The sequence below is a fragment of the Ambystoma mexicanum genome, chromosome 12 (assembly GCF_040938575.1).
Source record: "Ambystoma mexicanum isolate Mex_15411 chromosome 12, UKY_AmexF1_1, whole genome shotgun sequence".
NCBI classification, from domain to species: Eukaryota; Metazoa; Chordata; class Amphibia; order Caudata; family Ambystomatidae; genus Ambystoma; species Ambystoma mexicanum.
Window position 1 is genome coordinate 469817576 of NC_090936.1, and position 22579 is coordinate 469840154.

The following is a 22579-nucleotide window of genomic DNA, read 5'->3' on the forward strand; positions in this document are numbered from 1 at the left end:
CCATGACCTGCATGGTTTCGCTCGACAGTCCTAAATAATCAAAGGTCAGCTCCTCTGGTACCAGGCTGAATCAGTCACTTCCGTCATGGAAATAGTGCATAACAGCTCCAACATTTAGAATATGGAAACAGCTTTCTGCTATAGATTGTGGAGCTTCAAAGAAGACCAACACCACTTTGCTGCTTAACATGTAATCTGCAAATTACCTTGGGAAATCATCTTGGGTATAGTATGACCACCAACTTCTTCTCCCACCGAGGATGATTAGAAAAGGCTCAAAATGAAAATACGTGCAGTGAATTTACTCTCAAAGTAAAGGGAATAGGATTATAAAGGCTTCCTTGAAGGACAACTGCTGTCAATCATATTGGTTCGAAATGTGGATGCATGCGACTGGAGGGGTCAAGAATCCTACCTCTCTGCTGTATCATATGTCATTCAACTGAGGAATTCGGCAATGGGTTGGGGAAGTGTGGGTTTCAAGAGTGGGCCAGGAGGTTTAGGAACCAGAACCTGGCTGCCAGTAAGTGACTAAGAGTATTCTATTATGCTCTCCTGAACTATTTTTTACTTATTTATTGGACATTTGTATGGCACCTATACACGTTTCCAGGCACCACAAGACAAGATGGGGGTCGGGGGGGGGGGGGAAATCGCCCAGAAACGGTTATATTTGCCTTGTGACGAACCTACCGTGCACGTCGCATGACAAGCTGCTAAGTGCAAGGGTGAGGGGGTAGAGGGAGATGTGCAGGAGTGGGGTACCCCCAAAAGGTGGGACGGGCAAATGCTGGGTGGGCCAAGGAGGCAAGTGCCAGGGGAAGGGGGGAAATGAGCTCCAGAGTGAGGAGCCAGCTGAGGAAAGGGATCTACATCCCACTTTCTGTTTGGAGAAGCATTGGACCTGCAGAAAGTTGGAGCCAGATGACCGAATGACTCTGGCCGGGCGGTATTTAGGGAGGGAAAGCTGTATGTAATGAGGTCCCAGGCCCCAGACGGCCTTGTAGGTCTTGAATTTGATCCTTGCGGTCACCGGGAACCAGTGGAGAGATTTTAAGGCTAGAGACATGCGGTCCCTGGCCTTGAGGTCAAGGATAAGTCTTGCATTCATATTCTGGATTAGTTCAAGGGGACGAAGGGAGGAAAGAGGCAGGTTGAAGAAGAGACTGTTACAGTAGTCAAGCGTAAAGAGAACGACGGGTCAGGAAACGTTGAGCTTCTGGGGCAAGGTGAGGAAAGGTAGAATGGCCCCGAGTAGATGCAACTGAAAGTTGGACTTCTTGGCAAGGTCTGATATGTGGAGAGAAAGAGAGAGAAGTCAAAGATGATCCCAAGGTTTTTTGCCTCACAAGTGGGTGAGGGGAGAGGACCCAAGGAGTCTGGCCAGAGAGTGGTGGTGGGAGGGGGGGGGGGGATCAAGGTGCAAGCCTCCCGATGAGAAGGATTGCAGTCTTACCAGCATTAAGGGAGATCTCATTGGCAGAGCACCATGCCTGAATAGCAGGCAGGCAGTCAGATATGAGGGAGGAGAAGGTAGAGGAAGGCAGCTTGAAAGAGCTGTGTCTGCGTAAAACTGGAAAGGAGGGGAGAAAGTGGAGATCAGGTGGGCCAGAGGGGCCAGGTAGATGTCGAAGAGCCAAGGTGATAGGATAGAGCCCTGAAGGACACCACGGGTAGAGAGTGAGGTGGAGGAGAGGAAAGAAAAGGGCACATTTGCACTTAGGAAGGTCTATTTGAAAGGAGGGAGGTCAGCCACACCGGTGCCCAGTCTGTGATGCCTAGGGTATGATGCAGATGGTTTATGAGGATGGAGAGGTTGACAGTCAAAAGCAGAAGAGAGATCGAGGAGGATAAGAACAAAGGGAGTGTTAAAATCCAAGTTGGAGAGGAGGTATTTGCAGGTTTTCAGGAGAGCAGTTACTGTGCCTCTGGTAGTCCTAAAACCGGACTGGTGGGTGTGGAGGCAGCCAGCCATTTTGGTGTGGAGGGCGAGTTGAGGGATGACCAGCTTTTCCGTGGGTTTTTCCCTAGAAGGGGGTGATAGAGATAGGGCCATAGTTAGCCAGGCAAGAAAGGTCAGCAGTCGGCTTTTTTAGGCGAGGGTACCCAAAAGAGAGCTTGAGGGAAGGAACCAGTGGCCTAGCCAGTCATAGGTCTACATAAAATAATGGGGAAGGTGAAGGGGCCAAAGACAAGGTTGGCAGGAGCGATATCAGAGTTGGGGCTTTCCACTCCACTCTGGGCGCAAAAGGATCTCTCTGCAGAGAGGCACTAGGAGTAGACAAGGGTCGCAACTCTGAAGTCTTAGCCAGCCCTACAAGATAAGGGGTGTAGTGGCCACCTTTACTCCCTAAAAATAGGAAACAGAAAAGTAGAACTGTATGCCTCTGCTTTCACCTACACAGCTTAATTGATATGTGGACCACTACTGCACAGGAAGAAACAAGAAGTATTACTGCCTGGTCGAATGAAGTAAACTTGTATCTTAATGTTTATGAAAAAATTGAAGCAAAGAAATAATTGTGAAAACATTTATTTTTCCAGTTAAACATATTTTTTACTCGCTTATAAAATACTCACATTGGGAATTGCACTTACATTTTTACTCCTTAAAAAATCATTTAAATTTCCAATTTAAAATATAGGGAGTACAATACTCCCACATCCAAATCTTATTTCAAGCACTGATCTTATTTCAAGCACTGGTCCCAGCAATCGATGGGGAGGACTCAGTGCTTGTGGTCCCACTTGATTCCATCAATTCATATGACATGGTCTCAGGTGTAGGATCTGAAAATCTGTGTCACAACAAGCTTGTGTTTCCCATTACTCCTGACTTGGTGTGACGTCTTCAGAAAGCCGAGTCTGTCTCGAGGATGAACTTTGGTAGAATTAACCCTTGCTGATGAAACCTCAGGAGAAGACCCCATCATTGTGTTTTTCAGAAACTGAAGTATCTTGATGACGGTGCAAGATCTTTCTGCGTTGCTTGAGGCTCTCCAGGGGACTATGAAGGGACTGAAGAAATTAACCAGGTTACTCACCGTAGTGACCACCTTAATCCTAATCCATAGTCCCCTTTTCTCCATACTTATGGGACATCTCTCCGTCCTGTGGGACGGAACCGGGGCACTTTGTAAAAAGCATCCAAAAATGTTGCAAACCTTTTGTCCTTCCTCTCTTTCTTACGCGGGGCCCAGCACGCGGCCGTAACCCTGCCCACATTGGCTCCGCCCCACGCATCGCCCCTCAGTCCTTTTCTATCGGTCCAAGACCTCCTAGCAATAACAGAGGAACCTTATTAGAGGGGACGGCGGGCGTATGGAGGAAAGGGGATTATGGACCAGGAGTAAGGTGGTCACTACGGTGAGTAACCTGGTTATACTCCTACGTCCCGTCCCCTTTCCTCCATACTTATGGGAGATTCCCAAGCACTCCTTAAAGGAACTATTGGTGGATGGAAAAAAAAACCTTACTGAAAAAGGTTCTTCAGCACAGCCTGACCAAACTGAGCATCAGATCTTGAGCTCATGTCTAGACAATAATGCTTACAAAAAGCAGATGGGGAGGCCCAAGTAGCCGCATTCGCGATGGTCTCCCAGGGGACATATTTCTGAAAGGCAACCGGGGCTGCCTTGCCCCGCACCAGGTGTGCATGAATACCTTTAGGACGGTGTAAGACTCCGTAATGCAGGCGGCGATCCACCGAGAAATAGTCGCCTTAGACGCCTGTTTACCTTGCGGGTTACCAAAGGTCACAAACAGTTGAGAAGAGGTCCTAAGCTCAGATGTTCTGTCCAGATAACATCGAGACAATGCAGAACCCTTTCAGGCTCTGAGGCAGGGTTCGGAAAAAAGACCGGCGGGGAGATCGACTGGTTCAGATGGAACTCCGACACCACCTTCGGCAGGATTTGTCCGTAGGACCACCTTAACCCTGTGAAAGACCAGGAAGGGATGCTCCACCGAAAAAGCCTGGAGCTCACTCACCCGCCTTGCGGAAGTAACGGCGAGCAAAAAAGACACCTTCCATGACAGGTGCTTGAGGTCCACCGTGGCCATCGTTTTGAAAGGTTTATGGCACAGCGGCATCAGGACCACATTTAGATCCCACGTCGGGAGTGGACTACGAATCGGAGGATAAAGGCGCGTCAAGCCTGCAAAATGCCTCTTAACCACTGGGTTACTGTTAGGGCGAATTCTCTGTTTAGGCTGAATTTCCTAACCTAGTGAGTCCCCCAGCAGCGTTGCTGGATTTTTGGGGTTTATTTTTTTCTCCAGCCAAGAGTGAGACTCTTTTACCCTCACTCTTGGGCATGATTTGAGTGTGTTTCTTTGAATCTAGATGTGTTTAATGGGCTATGGGGTCTTTTACTCCATAGGGCTTCATGTGTTTTTGTGATGCGTGTTACACAGCACCCTCAGTGCAGTGACACAGGGGTGTCATAGTGACCCCCCAGTATAGACTCCTATACATCTATAGACATCTATGGGCAAGGCTGACAATTTAACGGATAAGGCACTCGTGGAACAGTTAGTTGCTATTTCTGCTGTATCTAAAGATTGGTCCTGGCTACCGACTATATTGGGGAATCGAAAGGAAGAAACAACGATAGAGCACTCGTAGTAGCAAAAACTCCTTCGAGTGATATCATGGAATTCATGCGGCCTGAAAAACGTAAGGACTTGGACAACCAGATATGCCCCGCATGAGCTTGTTGATATCGTATTATGCCAGGAAACCATGGTTCTAAAACCATTTGAAATCAGAGGTTTTACAGCATACTCGAAACCTGCAACCCGAGTACATAGAGGGCGACCGTCAGGGGGAATCTCCATTTTGGTAAACACCACACTGATGTACTCCCTGTCATCAACTGTTATAACTACATCCTATATTGCAATTGTAATTAAGACAGGACTATCTTCTATGGACTATGTTTTAATAGTATCACTATACTTTAACCCATTAGGTACCGCAATGGACTCATTACTGAAAGATCTCGATATCCTGTTTGACGAAGTTTTTTGTAAGTGGTCTAATGTAAAAATAATCATAGGAGGAGATTTCAACTCAAACTGTACTGAAACTCCCCCAAATGAAATTCAATTGAATGTACAAAACCAACCCCTGACCTCAAGGAGACGGGGAATATGCTTAAGCCAATTCTTTAAACGCTGGAATATAGACTTCTTGCCCTTTAATGCAAAAGGAAAGGCGCCCACATGGTCCCGAAATAATAGAGTCTCATGTATTGATTACTTTGCGATATCTGGGGAACTAGCATCTGATTGCAAGGGAGTAGAGATCGCAACTAATGAATTGAGTGATCATTGTATTCTATATGTGGCTTTTCAATTAATGATTCCAAAATTGCAACTAGATCCATTGAGCATATTTATAATGGAAGATCGTCCAGGTGTCTCCCTACGATGGAATACTAGAACTTGCAAAAACTTAAATGTAATCATTAAGTTGTTAATAGATAGCGCTAGAAATAATCACCATCTACAAACAATTGTTTTAACGATCAGACAAATTTCATTAATTATGATAATAGCGCTCATATATGTGGTATTTTAAAAAACAAAAGCAATAACAAAGCCGCGGGTAGTCGACTTAATGGCTACCAGAATTGCAATTCTAAAGAAACAAAAGAAACATGAAATCTTGCAACTAAATAGAATGTGTCTGGCCAACGGTGAATATCACATACAGAAACGAAAAGTACTTAACAAATATTCCAATTGTGTAAAAAATTACAGGATTTATCTTCATAACTCAATGAACCAAACAATGATCACCGCATTATGCAAAAATGACCGGCGTTCCATATGGGCACTCCTAAGGAGTAACGACTTACATCAAACGGTGAATCAAAGCTCTACTATAAGTGCCGAAATATGGATACAATATTATAAAAAGAAATTTGCTCTACCGGAACGATTTAAAGCACTGGCTGACAAGTTCACCAACAAGATGCTGAATGAACTTGAGGGTTGGTCACTTGAGGATATTACATGGGCACTTGGAAAATTGAATAAATCAAGAGCGCCTGGTCCGGATTGCATTCCACCTTGTGCCTTGAAAGAAAATATCCAGCTATGGGCCCCGATATTAAAAAAAATTTGACGAGATTATTCGCTCTTCTATTATTCCTCCATCCTGGCTACAATCGATTATAGTCCCAATTCACAAGAAAGGTGATAAAACAAAGCCAAGCAACTTTCGCCCGATTGCTTTGATGGACGCAAGTGCCAAGACCTTAGCAATCTTGTTGTTGCAACAGCTGAAGGCGGTTATTAAACAACAGAACCTTTTATCGATGTTTCAAATTGGGTTTCGCGCCGGAATGGGAACAGCTTTAAATGCAACTGTTTTAGCGCACCTAATTGCACAGACGAATTCGATGAATACGGGTCCATTATACATGGCATCCGTGGATTTAACAGCAGCTTTCGACTGTGTAATTAGGGCTCTTCTCTGGACAAAGATGGATGAAATGGGATTTCCGCCCCAGTTAATTGTAATGTTAGCCAAATTGCATGATAACACCTCATATCTAGTTCGTATTAATAGTTCTGGTTCAACAACAATCCCGATTACGACCGAAGTGGGGGTTAAGCAGGGGTGTAATTTGGCAGCTACTCTGTTTAACTTATACATCTCTGACATTGAGACAATATGGAACTCGGAATTGAGCTATCCAGCAAGACTGGCACACTTACGTATCCAATGGATTGCATTCGCAGATGATGTTTTAATTTTTGATCGAACCCCTTATGGCCTACAAAGGAAACTCGAAATATTTGAAGCATATCTTTTTAAAAACAATCTTACATGTAACGTCGAAAAGTCAAGTATCTTTATACTAAAAAACCTAAAAAAAAAATATCCCAAAATGCAATGGTCAATAAATTCTATTCAGATGCCCATCGCACTAAATATGAGATATCTGGGGTATGATGTTATTGATTCACCTTCTAAAAAATCGTGGTTCACAAACTTAAATGCAAAAAAAAATGTTCTAGCGACTCAAATGCGGATGGTATTTATAAAGCATTGCAAATTTTCAATGGAACCACTTTTTCAATTCTATATGCTGAAAGTGGAAGCAATTCTACTTTATGGATTAGATTTATGTCTTTGTAATATTGATTCAATATTAGATCAAATCCAAGGGCAATTGTGGAAAGCAACTTTGAGATTGCCAAAATCACTCCCAAATTGTATTGTACGACAAGAGCTAGGAATATCTGCCCTATCAACCAGGTTCCATTGGCGACAGCTAACGAATTATGGAAAGATGATCTTTCCGCAGAAACAGTCATTGTATGGTGAACTTTCAATCATGATTGAGAATCGAGTACCTAAATCGTTGTTGAACTTCTCGGAATGTATGATAAAAAAATTAGACGAATGTGGTTTGAAACCAATGGATTTAGAATATCGTATGGGACATGTAAAGAAACGCTTATACGAGCAAGATTGGCTATTAACAATAGAAGATATGCAAGATAAAAAATTATATTCTGAAGCGGCAAAATTTGTAACATCAAGACTGCCTCGCAAATCTTATTTGATTAAATTCCCGGCGAATAAACAGACATTTCTATCTGAGATTCAAACTTAATCTGTTTCACACCTATGAGAAAACCATTAAATGGGAAAAAAACTCTAATGTTGGACTTGAACCATGGTGTAGATTTTGCGAGGGTAAATACTGGATAGAAAATCTGAAACACCTTACATTATACTGTGAGAATTTTTAAACCCTGCGATATACTTTAATCGGTCCACAGGTGCTAGGTATGACTCAGGAAGCAAGGGAATGGTGTTGGAAAAAATTCATGTGGGGATACTCAACGAAAACAATTGTTTTATTATGCGCATTTCTCGAAAAATTGGAACTTGAATTAGATGTGAAAGAAAATACGAAATAAATCCTAATGTTCAACTTGGCAATAGTTTAAATGTATGGAAAAAGCACGAATAAATTTTATCTATTGGTAGCTTAATCGCATGGAAATAGTATGAATTTAGCTTATTCACTAAAATTTAATCCATAACATGTAATATGATATGTAATGATGAATTCAAACTAATATACTGTGAATGTAAATTAATTTTCTATGTAATGATTTTAATAACTGAATTTGACGATGTTGTAAATGTTTGTTAATCAAACTTTAAATACAACTTTTAATAAAAAAAAAAAAATAAAAAAAATAAAGTATAGACTCCATACCCTGGGACTGACTACTGACTCCCAGGGCATGTAAAGTCACCATTGACTTTACTAGTCTTAAATTCTGTACAGAACCAGTACAAACCATCATATTGTGGACGTACTGGCTGGAGCAATTCAATTGCCCCGGGGTCTGTTAGTCGAGGGGGCACGTCTCTGTCCCCCCTGATCGAGTTTTGGCTGGTGGCAGTGGATACTACTTTTTATATTCAACCACGAATATTTTCCTATGGGATTTCCCATTGTTTTAGGCTACTACCTTTATTTAATTATTTACGGTAGCCTCGAACATACCGCTGGTTTATTTAATTAATATTAATTCTCCGGTTGGTATTTTTTGCCAAAACTTGATTCTAAAATGGCGTTTGTGTTCTCTTCTGCGACTCCAACCCAAGTCGAGCCCTTTGTTCCACTTTTTGGCGGGCTTCTCCACAGAAGCCCTCCAAAGTGGTGCCACTCTGTCTGGGGTACTTAGGAGGGGTGGAGGGGAATTTAGGCACCCTGGACTGAGTTGCCTAGGCAACTCAAGTCGCACTCCGTCCTGATTGGCCCAAGTGGCCGGCTCACCACTTAGCATGTTTGAGTGACAGCTAGGCTGAGTGAATGGGGGTTTTCTGCATAAAAGCAGGGCTTTGGGGACTGGAACTTCAGAAGTCGCCACAGGACCCAAGAATCCGACGAGGGAGAAGCTGAGCCGATCTGCCACGATACCACCACCGGTGGATCCCTGCTGGACCGTCTCACCACTTTTCCCAACGACAGAGGAGATCGCCCGCCGGAGAGTCTTCTTCCTTTGACTGGTGGGGATAACCAGTTTCACCGTCTTTTCGCATTCCCGACGTAACTCGTGGCTGCCTTGCCTGTGCCAAGCACCCCGGCAACCGGGATACCACGTTTTACCACGACCGCGAACAAAGGTACCACCTTTAACCGGAAAACTCTGCGGCTGGTTTCTTCCCTGGTAGTGCAACGACCTTCATCTTTCCTCCAAGTCGAGATCTTCTCTTCCCCTGGACGACGACGCGACTTGCACCCACTGCCAGGAACAACTGCCACCGCTGGAGGATCCTTCCCACTTAAGGTACCGTGTCCCGCCCGGCTTCCCTTGCTACCGACTGTACGGGGTAGATTTAGCCCCCGGCTTTCGAACCTGGGTTAGCCTGGGACACCTTGGCTAAACTTTCTTAAAGCCTCTCTAAACTCTTTTTGAACCCTCTGCAAGACTTTCAAAGCCTAGTGTAACTGTGTGATCTTGGGCGCATTTGTGCTCTGCCCTCTCTAAGAGTGGGCCCAGCCTTTGGACTTTGGCTCACCAGCGACTTTTGCTCTTCTGCCTTGCTAACAGTGTTCCTGAATCTTAGAGTGGTGTACCTTTCCATATTCTGTCTTTTTCCCTCCCTTTCTCACAAACTTATTGGAGTGCCATCTAGTTGAGCGCTCACCTCTGTATGAAAATAAGTGGTGTTTTACTGTGACTTATCTGATAAGGAAAATGGGGTGTATATATTACAATAGTAACTGTTTAGAATATTTTACAATAAGAGTGCTGGAGTGTTTCAAACAGTGTGTTTTTAAATAGTGCCTATTGTGTATATTTTGCATACTGCCTAACTCTTCTTGAGAGAAGTCTGACTGCTCAGCCACAGCTACCAGGTAAATCTGGGTGGTACAGACTGCTACCAAGTGGGTTTACTGCCAACACCTGTAGTCTTAAATCTTTTGCAGTGTTCCCTAAGGGAACTACACAGGTTTCTGCCTAACAGTTACATAGAGAGAAAGAGCATTGGTCTGTAGAAAAGTAAGCGGAAACCACAAGTTCTGCATGACAGAACATGGACGCCCGATTCTGCTAAGAAGGACACAAAGGACAGTACCGTGTCAATTGTAGCCCCCCTTGGGTCCAACTGCTTGCTTAAACACCAATGACAGAACCTGAGCCATTTGCTTCTGTACTGGGACCTAGTCGAAGGTTTTCTGGCTGCCTGGATAATACGCATGTTATCCTCAGACAAATTAAGATGTTCTAAAGACTTAAACTCAGGCACCATGCCGCCAAGCTGAGCGATTGTGGAGAGGGGTGCCACAGCTGCTGTTCCCCCTGGTGAAGAAGATTGGGGGTCACCGGTAACCTGATAGGGTATACACGCATTTCATCAAAGTACTTTTAATCGTGGGACTTTTCATCGCCACTTTTTCATCGACCAAAACTCTTGAAAAATATTTTTTGGGGGGTGTTTTTTGGGGTTGGGGTAGGATTATATAAGGGGGGTGGGGGGTCTGGGAGGAACCCCCCCCCCCCCCCCCGAAATAAAAAAATAAAAAAATACACATTTTTTAAAAATGAGTTTTGGTTGATGAAAAAGTGGCGATGAAAAGTCCCACGATGAAAAGTACTTCGACGAAATAACGTAACACCCCCCGATAGGCGGATACACCGACAGGTGTTGAAGTTCTGAGAACCAAAACCTGGCCGGCCACCAAGACGGAATGAGTAGAAGAGAACAGTTCACTGAGTTCTTCATTTTGTAAATTGTCAGGTGAACTAGGGGCAGAGGCGGGAAAGCATAAGCCCTCATGTTGTGCCATGGAATCTCGAGAGCATCCCCTAGAGAGGAGGCTCCCAACCCGCTTCTGGAGGCATACAGAGGAAGCTTCTTGTTTGCCGCCATAGCGAAGAGGTCCACTTCTGGTGTGCCCCAACGCAGGAAAATCCATGAGAGGACCTCTGCCTTCAATTCCCACTCGTAGCTGACCATTGTCCGCCGGCTGAGGGCATCTGCCGTGACATTCAGCTAGCCCGGGATGTGTACTGCAAGCAGCCAGACACCATGAAGCACAGCCCACTCCCAAATCTGGATGGACAGGTCCACGAGGGGGAGGGCAGGGGGGACTTGGTTCCCCCTTGTTTGATGATGTAATACATCAACACCACATTGTCTGTGCGCATTCGGACCACCTTGTTGGCAATGATCGGTCTGAACGCCTTGAGCGCTAGGAAGATCGCCAGAAGCTCCAAATGATTTATGTGGAGGAGCTTGTCCTGACGCGACCAGAGATCCGAGACCTGAAGAAGATCCAACATCGCACCCCACCCTAGAAGGGAGGAGTCCGTCGTGACCGTCACCATAGGGGCTGGGTCCTGAAACCCTGCACCCACCGACAGGTTGCTGAGAGACGACCACCACTCCAGGTCAACTCTCATAGAAGCCGGAATCATTATCAGCTTGGAGTCCTGATCCACAGCCTGACACCAAGAACTCTGAACAGCCATCTGAGTCCGCCTCATCTTGAGACGAGCAAGAGGAAGAGCCAATACGCAAGAGGTCATAAGGTCCAGAAGCCTCTGGAACCACCAAGCCAACATGCTCTCCGACTGCGCAAACATCCGACACGTGGCCAACAGCTCAGCCATTCTGTCCCCTGTCAGGTACACTCTGCAGTCGATCATGTTCCAGCGAAAACCCAGGAAAATCAAGTCCTGCGAGACCGTCATGGAAGATTTCCGCCAGTTCACCGACAGCCCAAGCTGGAACAGGAGCTGAATAGACAACGCTTTCAACATCAGTAGTGGTGCCACTGCTGCTGATGCTGCGTGACCGCAGAGTTGCTAGAGCCTGGCACATATTATGCCCTATAGTTGGGAGGTTTGAGTCTCAATGTTTTTATGGATTTATGGCCCCACAGCTGCAGACGGAGCACTCAGGAGTCTTGTCTGCATGGCCCTCCCTATCCTTCAGATGCCTACCTGGCATATTTGTCAATTCTCAGCGGTGTGGAAAACTAGAAAATAAAGCATGCTGACAGCCAGATCTTCTTTCTCTGCTTTCTTCCCTACACAAGAGGCACATTTATGAATAAGTGCCAGAATTCTACTACGCAAAGAGCTGGGACCATAACAAATGTAATACTGCCAACCAAACAATGTCTGGTTATTCATATTGATATTTTATTTCTATCACGCTCGTATACAAGTGTTTCAGAGCGCGGCAAGGGAGGGGAGGGGAGGGGAACACAAAACAACCATCTTACTAGGCCCAATGTCATTGAGAATGTGCAAGTGCATAGGGGAGGGGAAAAGTGCATGGAAGGGGGGAGAAGTGGAAAGTGCAAAGCAAAAGGAGACTTTTTAGAGACATCAGATGTGGGCAGAGAAGGAAGTGTGGAGTCAAAGATGACCCCGAGGTTCTTAGCCTCGCAGGTGGGGGTAGGAGGATGGCCAAGGGAGGCCGCCAGAGAGTTACGAGAAAGGATGGTGAAGGTGTGCTGATGAGGAGGATCTCCGTCGTGCTGGCATTCAAAGATCATTGGCGGCACACCAATCTTGAATGGCAGTTAAGCAATCAGCTATGGGAGAGGAGGCGGTCAAGGGCAGCCTGAAAATTAGCCGAATGTCATCAGCGTAGCACTGGAAATTTGAGCAGAAAATGGCAATGCAGTGGGCGAGAGTTGCCAGGTATTGGTTGAAAAGCCAGGGCGAGAGGTTAGACCCCTCGGGAACACCACAGGTAGAGAGGAAGATAGATGATAGGAAGGTCCCAAGTTGGACCTGGGAGGGTCGATCAGAGAGCAAAGCGGTCAGCCAGGCAAGAGCCTGATCAGTGATACCGAGGTTATCACGGAGATGGTTGAGCAAGATGGTATGGTTGACCGTGTCGAAAGCAGAAGAGAGATCGCGAAGGATGAGGACAGGGGGAATGTTAGAGTCAAGGTTGGAGAGCAGATCTGTAATGTAGAGCAGAGATCCTTGCTTCATAGAGCAGAAAAATGAAATTTGAGCCATCTGCCGCTACATTGCATGAGAAACCAGTGCAGCCTGGTAACCTTCAAGAAAAAGCTCTTTCGCAGTTTACGTCTACACGTTTCCTTGTCAATTGTATTTTGTGTGGACATAAAATGTTTCGGTATAAAGCAGCATAGATGTGCTGTCCTGGAGGACCATTATAAAAAATGTAAAAAAAGACAAGTGGGTGATATATTCATATAGTTTAACTGTGCATCAAAGATTCAAAAAACATTTTAATGAAATAGTGGTTTCCAAGATAACACTCATAGGTGGGGCTAGTCAGAGTTCATGAATATTACAGTAGAATCACAAAGTAAAATGAGGGAATTTATTGCCAGTTAAATCACTGCCAAAGCCTGACAATGAGCAAACAAACTGAACTTGGGACAGTGTGCTAGGTATTTCACCCTTCAGAAGAAACCCATCTTTCTTAATGAGTGGTTTGTAAAATAGAACAGCTGACTGATGATAGGCAACAGACTAAAAGCATGAACACAGAGTACATAAGCCGTCATGAGGCAAAAGAAAAAGCAAAGCTTGCAAAAGAAAAAGTTACCTGGTGACACTTCCTCTTTCTGACGCACAGTATGTTCTTTTGTGAACTTGACTCTCTGATGGGCACGGACACAAGTCTTGCAAAGCCATTCCACACATTCAACACAAAAACCCTGTGCTTCTGCATTGTCTTCACAGCTTGTGCATGCCTGTAAAGAAATTATACAATTCATTTTACAAAGAAAGCAATGGCATTTTTTCGCCAGAGAACATTCCAAACTCTTACCAATATTCAACATCAAAATTATTTAAAAGTTAACCATAGAAACTACTGTACTCCTAGTCTATAGTTCCCTTTACATGTGGAATATTGTCCCCCTATAGGTATAGCACCGGATCATAATGTTGAGCTTAGATCTAGATCCGTAAAACATTTTCCTTGGCACATGCCATAACGCCCAACACAGTAACTACGAGAAGCATGCTCACAGCCCCAACCACCATTCCATTAACACGGCACAATTTTATATTGGCTCTTTTTAAGGGAGATGGGTCGGGGGTGTCGTAAGGAAGAAAAGGGAGTATGGACTAAGAGTGCAAATCACCACAGCGACCAACTTATTCTTGCCCCTAAGACCCAACCAACCCATTTCCCCCCCCCCCCTGCTTGTGGGAGATTCTGAAGCAACACAGTTAATATGAAGGATGGCTAACGATACACAAATCTGCTCACATGCAGATACACAAGAATGGTGCCGTTAGGGAGAATTCGCTCTTTAGGTTGAATTTCCTAACCTAGTGAGTGCCCCAGCAGCTTTGCTGGATTTCTGGAGTTTGTTTTTTTCCTCCTGCCAAGAGCGAGACTCTTTTCCTCCCACTCTTGGACATGATTTATGGTATTCCTTTGACTGGTAATGTGTTTTATGGGCTATGGGGTCCTTTACTCCATAGGGTCTCATGTGTTTTTACGATGTGTGTTACACAGCACCCTCCGTGCAGTAACACAGGGGTGTCATAATGACACCCCACCATAGACTCCATATCCTGGGACTGACTACTGTCTCCCAGGGCATGTAAAGTCACCATTGGCTTTACTAGTCCCAAATTATTAACAGAAACCAGTACAAACCATCATATTGTGGACGTACTGGTCGGGGCCATTCGATTGCCCCGGGGTCTGTTAGTCGAGGGGGCACATCTCCGTCCCCCCTGATCGAGTTTTGGCTGGTGGCAGTGGAAACTACTTTTTATATTCGACCGCAAATATTCTCCTATGGGATTTTCCCATTGTTCGAGGCTACCAGCTTTCATTATTTAATTCTCATAGCCTCGAACATACGTCCGGTTTATTTAATTAATATTAATTCTCCGGTTGGTATTTTTTGCCAAGACTCGATTCTAAAATGGCATTTGTGTTCGCTTCTGTGACTCCAACCCAAGTCGAGCCCTTTGTTCCACTTTTGGCAGGCTTCTCCACAGAAGCCTCCAAAAGTGGTGGCACTCTGTCTGGGTACCACAGGGGATGTGGGAGGGGGTTTAGGCACCCTGGACTGAGTTGCCTAGGCAACTCAAGTCGCACTCCATCCTGATTGGCCCAAGTGGTGAGCCGGCCGGCTCACCACTTAGCATGTTTGAGTGACAGCTAGGCTGAGTGAATGGGGGTTTTCTGCATAAAAGCAGGGCTTTGGGGACTGGAACTTCAGAAGTCGCCACAGGACCCGAGAATCCGACGAGGGAGAAGCTGAGCCGACCTATCACGACGACACCACTGGTGGAGCCCTGCGGAACCGACTCACCACTTCCCGACGACAGAGAAGATCTCCCGGCTGGAGAGGCTTCTTCCCCTGACTGGTGGGCACAACCAGTTTACCTTTTTTTCTTCGCACCCCAGCCCGGTTTGTGGTCGAACTGCCCATGCCAAGCACCCCGGCGGCCGGATAGCCACTCACCACTGAACCGCGAATCAACAGACCACTCCTTGTACCTGAGAAACTCTGCGGCTGGTTTCTTCCCTGGCAGTGCAACGGGCCCCTGTCTTCCTCCACGAAGAGATCCTCTCTTCCCCCGTACGAAGCACTGACTTGCACCCGCTGCCAGGAACAACTGCCCCCCCTGGAGCGTTCTCACCACTTTAAGGTACCTTGTCCGCCAGGCCTCCCTTTCTAAAGATTGCAACAAGGTAATAATAACTCCTTAACCTTCTGGACTGCGCTGGCCGCTTTGACCCTCAACTGGTCCCTTTTCTTTGATCCAACTTCTTTTTGAACCATTACAAGACTTTTGTGCACTGCAACCGTGTGACCTTGGACACATTTCGTTTGGATCCTCTTAAAGCAGATCCGGCCTACTAACTCTGAATTCGCGGTTTTACTTTGCCTTCCTCTCTTGCTATGTTCTTGTAAAAGTGTTGGGATCTGTTTCAATTTCTTCTCTGCTTTTCTCACCCTTTTTAAAAACAAACTATTAGAGTGCCATCTACGTTAAGCGGTCACCACTGTCTGAAAATAAGCAGGGCTTTGCTTAAGACGTGTCTAATATTCTTTTAAGGGAGTGTATATCTTTTAGTGACCGTGTTTTTGAATTGCTTACTATTAGTGCTTGTGTGTTTTTCTAGATGTGGTTTTAAATAAATAATTATATCTCTTTTACGCCAAGCCCTGGTCAGTGTTTACTTGTTCTATTGTGTGCTCTTGACCTATTGTGAATACTCTGTATTCTGCCTAACTCTTCTTGAGGGAAGTCTGACTGCTCAGCCACAGCTACCAAGTGAATCTGTGTGGTACAGACTGCTACCAAGTGGGTTTACTGCCAAACACCTGTAGTCCTAAATCTTTTGCAGTGGTCCCAGAGGGAACTGCACAGGTTTCTGCCTAACAGGTGCGCAGCTCCATCTATTCAAAATTGCAGTCGGCCCTGGAACGGATGCCCATATAGTAGTTCTAGAATGCATGCAGCGTAGCCCATGTCTCTGCTTTGCAGAAGTACTTCAAATGTAAAGGTCTCTGTAAGGCCACTGAATCCATTTCTGCTTTGACCAAATGGGTGTGCATACCTTTTGCAGGGCAATAATTTCCTCATCAAAGAAAAGAGTAGCATGAAGTCCATTAGCCAGCATGCAACTGAACTCCTGCTTTTGCGTCAGACGTACCACTCCAATACATCGCAAATAAGCGAGAAGGGGACTTGCACTCTTCTTTCCTAGTGCTCACCTTACATCAGGATTGTGTAGAGAATAGTTCTGTGTCAGTCACAGATCCTGGAAAGAAACCCTCAAGATTGATGACCTGATTACATTTCCCAAATACTTTAGGATGAAACATATTTGTACATGGCACTATCTTATCCTAGTAGAAACAAGGAAAGGGGCCATCAGAAGTCTTAATTTCTCTGATCCGCATGCACAAGTAAATTCAACAAAAAAAGCATTTTACAAGGTCACAAATCCCAGGTCAGTGGAAGACAGTTTCAAATGGTTTGTGAAAGAGCCAAGAAGACAGTGTTTGAAACCAAAAACACGTGAAGTGCCCTGACCATAGGAAAAAGCTGCTCATGGCCATTTAAGTGGTTTTTCACCAGGGAGGGGGTGGTGGGGTACATATTAAAAGAATTCAACCTTCATGCCACAGTGGGTTATATGATAATGGATCAACATAAACACACAGACCAAAGCATAGTTCAACACCATGATTACCTGTTAGGATGCACTGCCGTAATGCCTATAGGTTCTTGCGGAATCAAATTAGAACCAAGCAATTTATCAATATGGGTGTCAGAATGGATTATTTGAATTGTCTTGGTAGACCAATATGGGAACACTAATCTACACAGGGGCTCTGTACCTAGGATTTGTCAATACTCACTTACAGGGTATATCATCTGGCTTGATTCTGGAACTCAGTTAAGCATGTTTTCAGCTATATTCCTGAGCCCGTCTCGATTTGAGCGATAAAACCCTCTTGGCAACTCCTAATAGCAGTCATCTCTTCAACCGGCTGAGGGTGCATATCAGGCATTGATAGTTTCTTCCTCTTGCTGTGGACCACCCTCCTGGGCCATGGGCAACACCTTTAACACACAAAGTATTTCTTGCCCCTTGCTTAGGATGTTTGTCAGGTTGTGACAGTCTAACATTCCGGCCAGGGGTACCCCTCGTGGGGCAAGTGCTTTAGTCGTCCATCTGGGTTCTCGATTCTCCCAGTGTATGAGGTATAGCACTTTCTTTTCTCGCTCAAGCAAGGTTGCTGCACAAAGCAATCCACTGGTTGTCTTAGTCTGGTCTCATCTCATCTCTCCTCTCCTCTCTGTTTCTAACACTATTCAGATCCATCCATGAGGGCCTACGTGCTTGTATAGACAGCCAATTGTCTTCACGGTTCAAAACTGTTCCAATTGGTTATTCCCAGGACCCATCCCCTTCCGCTGCCCTTGGCGATCCTCTTCCCATCTCTCTCATTCCCAAAGTCTACCCGCTCCTGGTACCTTTCCCTTACCTCCTTTTTCAACATCTGTCTTGCTACCTCTACCTTCCCCTCCGCCTTCAAGCATGCAATCATCATTCCCATCTTGAAAAAGCCCACTGCAAACCCCCTTCTGGTATCCAACTTTCACCCCATTTCTCGCTTACCCTTTCTATCAAAGCTCCTTGAACGCCTTGTCTACTCCCAACTCCGAGCACACGTCCCTAATCTCTCTTCTCTCTCCTACTCAAATCAGGGTTCCGCCCCTGCCATTCCACTGAAACATCACTTACCTCCATTCTTAACTCCCTCCTCACTGCCAGCTACTCTAAACACTCTTCTGTCCTTATCCTTCTCTGCTGCCTTTGACAGAGTAGATCACTCTTTACTACTTGACTCTCTCTCCTCCTTTGACTTCAGTGGTCCTGTCCTCACCTGGTTCATATCCTATCCATCTAAGCGTACCTTTGCCGTTTCTTGGGGCAGCTCCACTTCCCCTTCTTTTGCTCTCACCCACGGTGTCCCCCAAGGCTCCATACTTGGCCCTTTTCTCTTCTCCTTGTACATCTCCCTGCTCGCTCCTATCATCTCTTCCTTTGGAGTCGCTCACCACTTCTATGCTGACAACACTCAGCTTTTTCTCTCTTTCTCATCCTTCACCCCCCCCTCCCCGACATCATCATAAACTCTCACCCTGTCTCACCGCTATCAAATCCTGGATGACCTCCCACTTTTTTTTTTTCCCTGAATGCTGGGAAAACAGAAGTTCTATTTTTTCCCGCTAATGTCTTCCCTCCCCATTCTCCTCCTCCTTCCATTCTTTTTCCTCCCTCCCTTATCCCCCCATCTCCCCCTCTGCCCGCAATCTTTGTCTCCACTTTGATCTCTCCTTTGCTCACCACATCTTTCTTACCTCCCGAGCCAGTAGTTTCCATCTAACATACGCAAAATTCACCCCTTCCTTACTTTCCACGCCACAAAACATCTAATATCGTCCTGAATCTTCTCTCGACTTTTCTATTGCTCTGTTCTTTTCTTTGGCCTTCCTTCCTCACATCTAGCTCCTCTCAAATCAATCTACCACTCTTCCATCCCTTCTCGGTCTTCTTTCCCATCAGGACTCAATCTCTTCATCCCTTACCTCAGTGGGATGGCTCTCCTTTCACTCAACTAAAAGTACAACTTCCTTTGTCTTGTCTTCAAATCTCTCTACGGTCTCGCCCCCTCCTATCTTACATCCCTCCTATCCTAGTCTCCCTCTCATTCTCTCCGCTCAGCTGATCACTTACTGTACCGTGCGCCCCTTGTGCACAATACCGTTTCCGAGCCTTCCAACTCCTTGCTCCTCTTCACTGCAGCCTTCTCCTTCTCTCTCTCCGCTCCATTACCGCCTATTCCTCCTTCCGCTCTTCTTTAAAAACGCACTTACTCCAGTCACCTGCCTGACTCAACGGCTGATTCTGAACGTCGATCCTCACTGCATATGTTATGTATTACTGACTGTTCTTTGTAATTCGTTCTACAAATCGATCTTTGTTACTTGATTCCAAATATTGACTCACATTGCTTCATGTATTGCATATTGTTCTCTGTAAAGCGCTTTGGTTAAAAGCGCCATTTAAAACTCAATAAATACAAATAACACCAGGTATTCTCCTTTGCCCTCTGTTCCCGACCAGGTGTCTTGCCTCTTTTCCTGAAGGCCTTAGCGCATACGCATAGTCACTTATTTTCTCTTGGCAATTATGGGGGATTTAGCATAGCGCATTGGCTGAAGGATTCAGAGGCTGAGTCGCCATTTTGAATTAGTCTGTACAGGAGGAATGGACTTACTTATTCTAAAAGGATCTAGGTTGGAGGTGCTGCGCAGAATCTCCCTTTGGAAACACGAAACAGGAACTAGTAGGGCACATGGATGGAAGTGATTCAGTCACAGCACTTACAGCAGGTAACAACATTCTACTTGTTGAGTCTATCTTTATACCAGTCTTGGCAAGGATCAAGATGAGCGCAAGAAGTTGACAGAGTTCACCTTTAAAGGGTTTTGATCGTTCTCCTGCCACCACTGACAGAACCTGGACCATGCGATAGGTCACTGGTTCCTTGCAGAAGGTTTTTGAGCTGCTTTAGGCACTTCTGGCTTGTTGAAAGAGACATACAAAGCCAAACACATGTCAAGTCCTTAGGGACCAAGCCCCTTAGCACAAGTCTCTTGTTAAAATATGAGTTACTTCTAAAGAGAATCTAACATCGCGGGCTCCTGCGAGAAGTCCAGCAGGTCGGAGTACCAAAACCAGTAAGTAAATGTTAATGACCAATGACTGTAAGTAAGACTGTACTCCTAAATCCATAATCCCCTTTCCGCTATGCTTATAAGACATTCAGTCACAAAACAGACAGGAACAAAACCTTTTCCACAGTAAAAACACTACGAATATAGCAAAGCCAGCATGCATGCGTGCATGCCCAGGCCTCTGTCTTTCGACCACCAGCCCAGGCATTGAACAACTTTATGATGCTGCCAGAGCTGCAGGTATAGTAACTCCGTTTTTCTACTTGATTTAAGAGAAATTAACTCTACCCATAAATAAGAAACTGTATGAAGAAACCAAAGCTTCAAACCAGTGGCCAACAGAACATCTAAAATCCTATTCTTTGGAAGTCCATAGTCTTCAAAACATCCATTGCTAGTCACAAAAGTCTGAAGTGTTGCCCAAATCAATAGTTCGAAATTCCCTCTTCGTCAAAAGTCCATCCTTATGGTAAGGAACAAAAGTAACAGTTTCTTGTACAGGTTACTCAGTGTAGGTCGACGCTTGTGCTCATTCACCTGGGATTCCAGCTTTCAGGGACTTTTGTAGAAGTCCGTCTCTGACCATCTTTTTTCCTCCATCTCCCTTCAGGGCTCAGTGTCCTGTTTTGCTTCCAATGTTTCTCCTGGGTGTGTCAGGCTCTACGTATCCTCGTGGGATCAGAGCATTCTTGTTGCTGGATTTGGGATTTTCTACACATGGTCCAACAGGTTTCATTAGGAACGTTGGCTCAAGAGATATTTTCCCAAAACTTGTTATTTCAGAATTCTCTGCAATTCTTTCTTCAGACCTTCGCTTAAGGTTTCTTGGAAGATCTTCCCAGATCATGAGTTTCAGGGTTTCTTTTGGTATGTCTCCTCACAGACCTTGGGTTTTAAGTTGAGCGGGTTTCTTCCCTGAGCTCTGGCTTCAGGGGTCTTGGAAAGCATTTGCTATTTTCGATGGGCCAGCATTCATCTGAACCACTCCTGCCACTGACAGGTTGAGACCAGTATTGCTACCCCCCTCTCCTTCTCTGTGTTCTTGCCAGGAAGACTACATTATTGTGGTTTTCCTCCTCCCACAGGCCAGTCGTTCTACCTCAGGACCATCTTTGTAGCTCAGGGTTCACATGTGGAGGTCCTAGATGTGGGTGTCTCCAATGCCCCGAGGAAACAGGAGGTGTGGTCTTCCACCTGATCTTCCACCTCCTAATTAGCCTATATGTCAAATGCTCTCTCAAAGGGTTGTACTTCACCTCGGTTGGCAGCAGCCTTTCACAGAACCAAGCAGGATTTTGAAAGCTAGCAATCTTCCTGGGCTCATCCTTCCTCCAGCTCTCCCATAGGCCCCCCGGTGAAGGTACAAACATGTCTATTCCTTAAAATTCTCGGACTGAATTTCCCAAGGCTTTTATCCTCGTCCGCTACACACAAGTTACTCTGATTTGAGATTCCGATTCGGTGAGCAAATTTGTTAATCCCCTTGTGCCGGTGCCTCTCCTTCATTTTCTCCAAGCAGGGCCTGTGAGGCGTTAAAAGGTGGTGCGGTAGCTGTTGCCATCTTGGAAAACTGCTGTACACAAAGACGCACAGTTCCACAAGTCCTTGTCACCTGCTCAATTGTCCCCACAGAGCTGCTAGCGCGCTGCGTACAAGGCCTGCAGCATCTCAACATTGGATGGGATCAATCTTGCTAGAAAGTATGCGTTAATCTGCAAATGCCATGGGCTCACAATCCTGGCAATTCTAGCTCTTCTCCTTGCTGGTGTTTCCGGGAAGTACCTCAAGTTCAATGTCCTCTTGGTAATTAACCCCTCCCATCCCAAGTCTTAAGAAGGAGGGTTCCTAAATCATGCCCAACTTAACTTCTTTACAAGGGGAGTCTGCACAGATTCTTGGACCCTCAGTTTACCAAAGTCCCCATCTCCTACATGGTGTCCTTGGAGGGGTTACTATGTCCAGAAAGGTTTTGCCCTGCATGAAACCACAAGGCCTCACCGCTCAGGTCCCATCCTGAGTTTCAACCTCTCCTGGCTCCATTCCCCACCAGCACAAGGTCCATTAACCACTCTGTGGCAGACACTATGTTCACTGTTCAAAACCCTTGTAATGGTTCTCGCCCTCAACACTAGAGCTTGTTCTACCGAACATGCAATACTCTTGAATTCAAGCATATACATTCCAAATATACCTTTACAAATAGAGAATCATTTTTCTGACTATTTATCAATGTTATAACAAGACAGTAGCAAAATCTAATGAATCCCATCCAGGACTGGATTTTTTAGCCAAAACATTCATG

General features: G+C 45.4%; 1 protein-coding gene across 1 annotated transcript in view; it reads right to left on the bottom strand.

Moving 5' to 3' along the window:
• TRIM24 (tripartite motif containing 24) overlaps positions 1–22579 on the bottom strand; it is a 1617419-nt gene that overhangs the window by 1383575 nt on the left and 211265 nt on the right. Inside the window, exon 3 of the mRNA XM_069628744.1 lies at positions 13589–13736. Within this exon, the coding sequence (XP_069484845.1) occupies positions 13589–13736 (148 nt within the window). The remainder of the gene's footprint in view (positions 1–13588; positions 13737–22579) is intronic.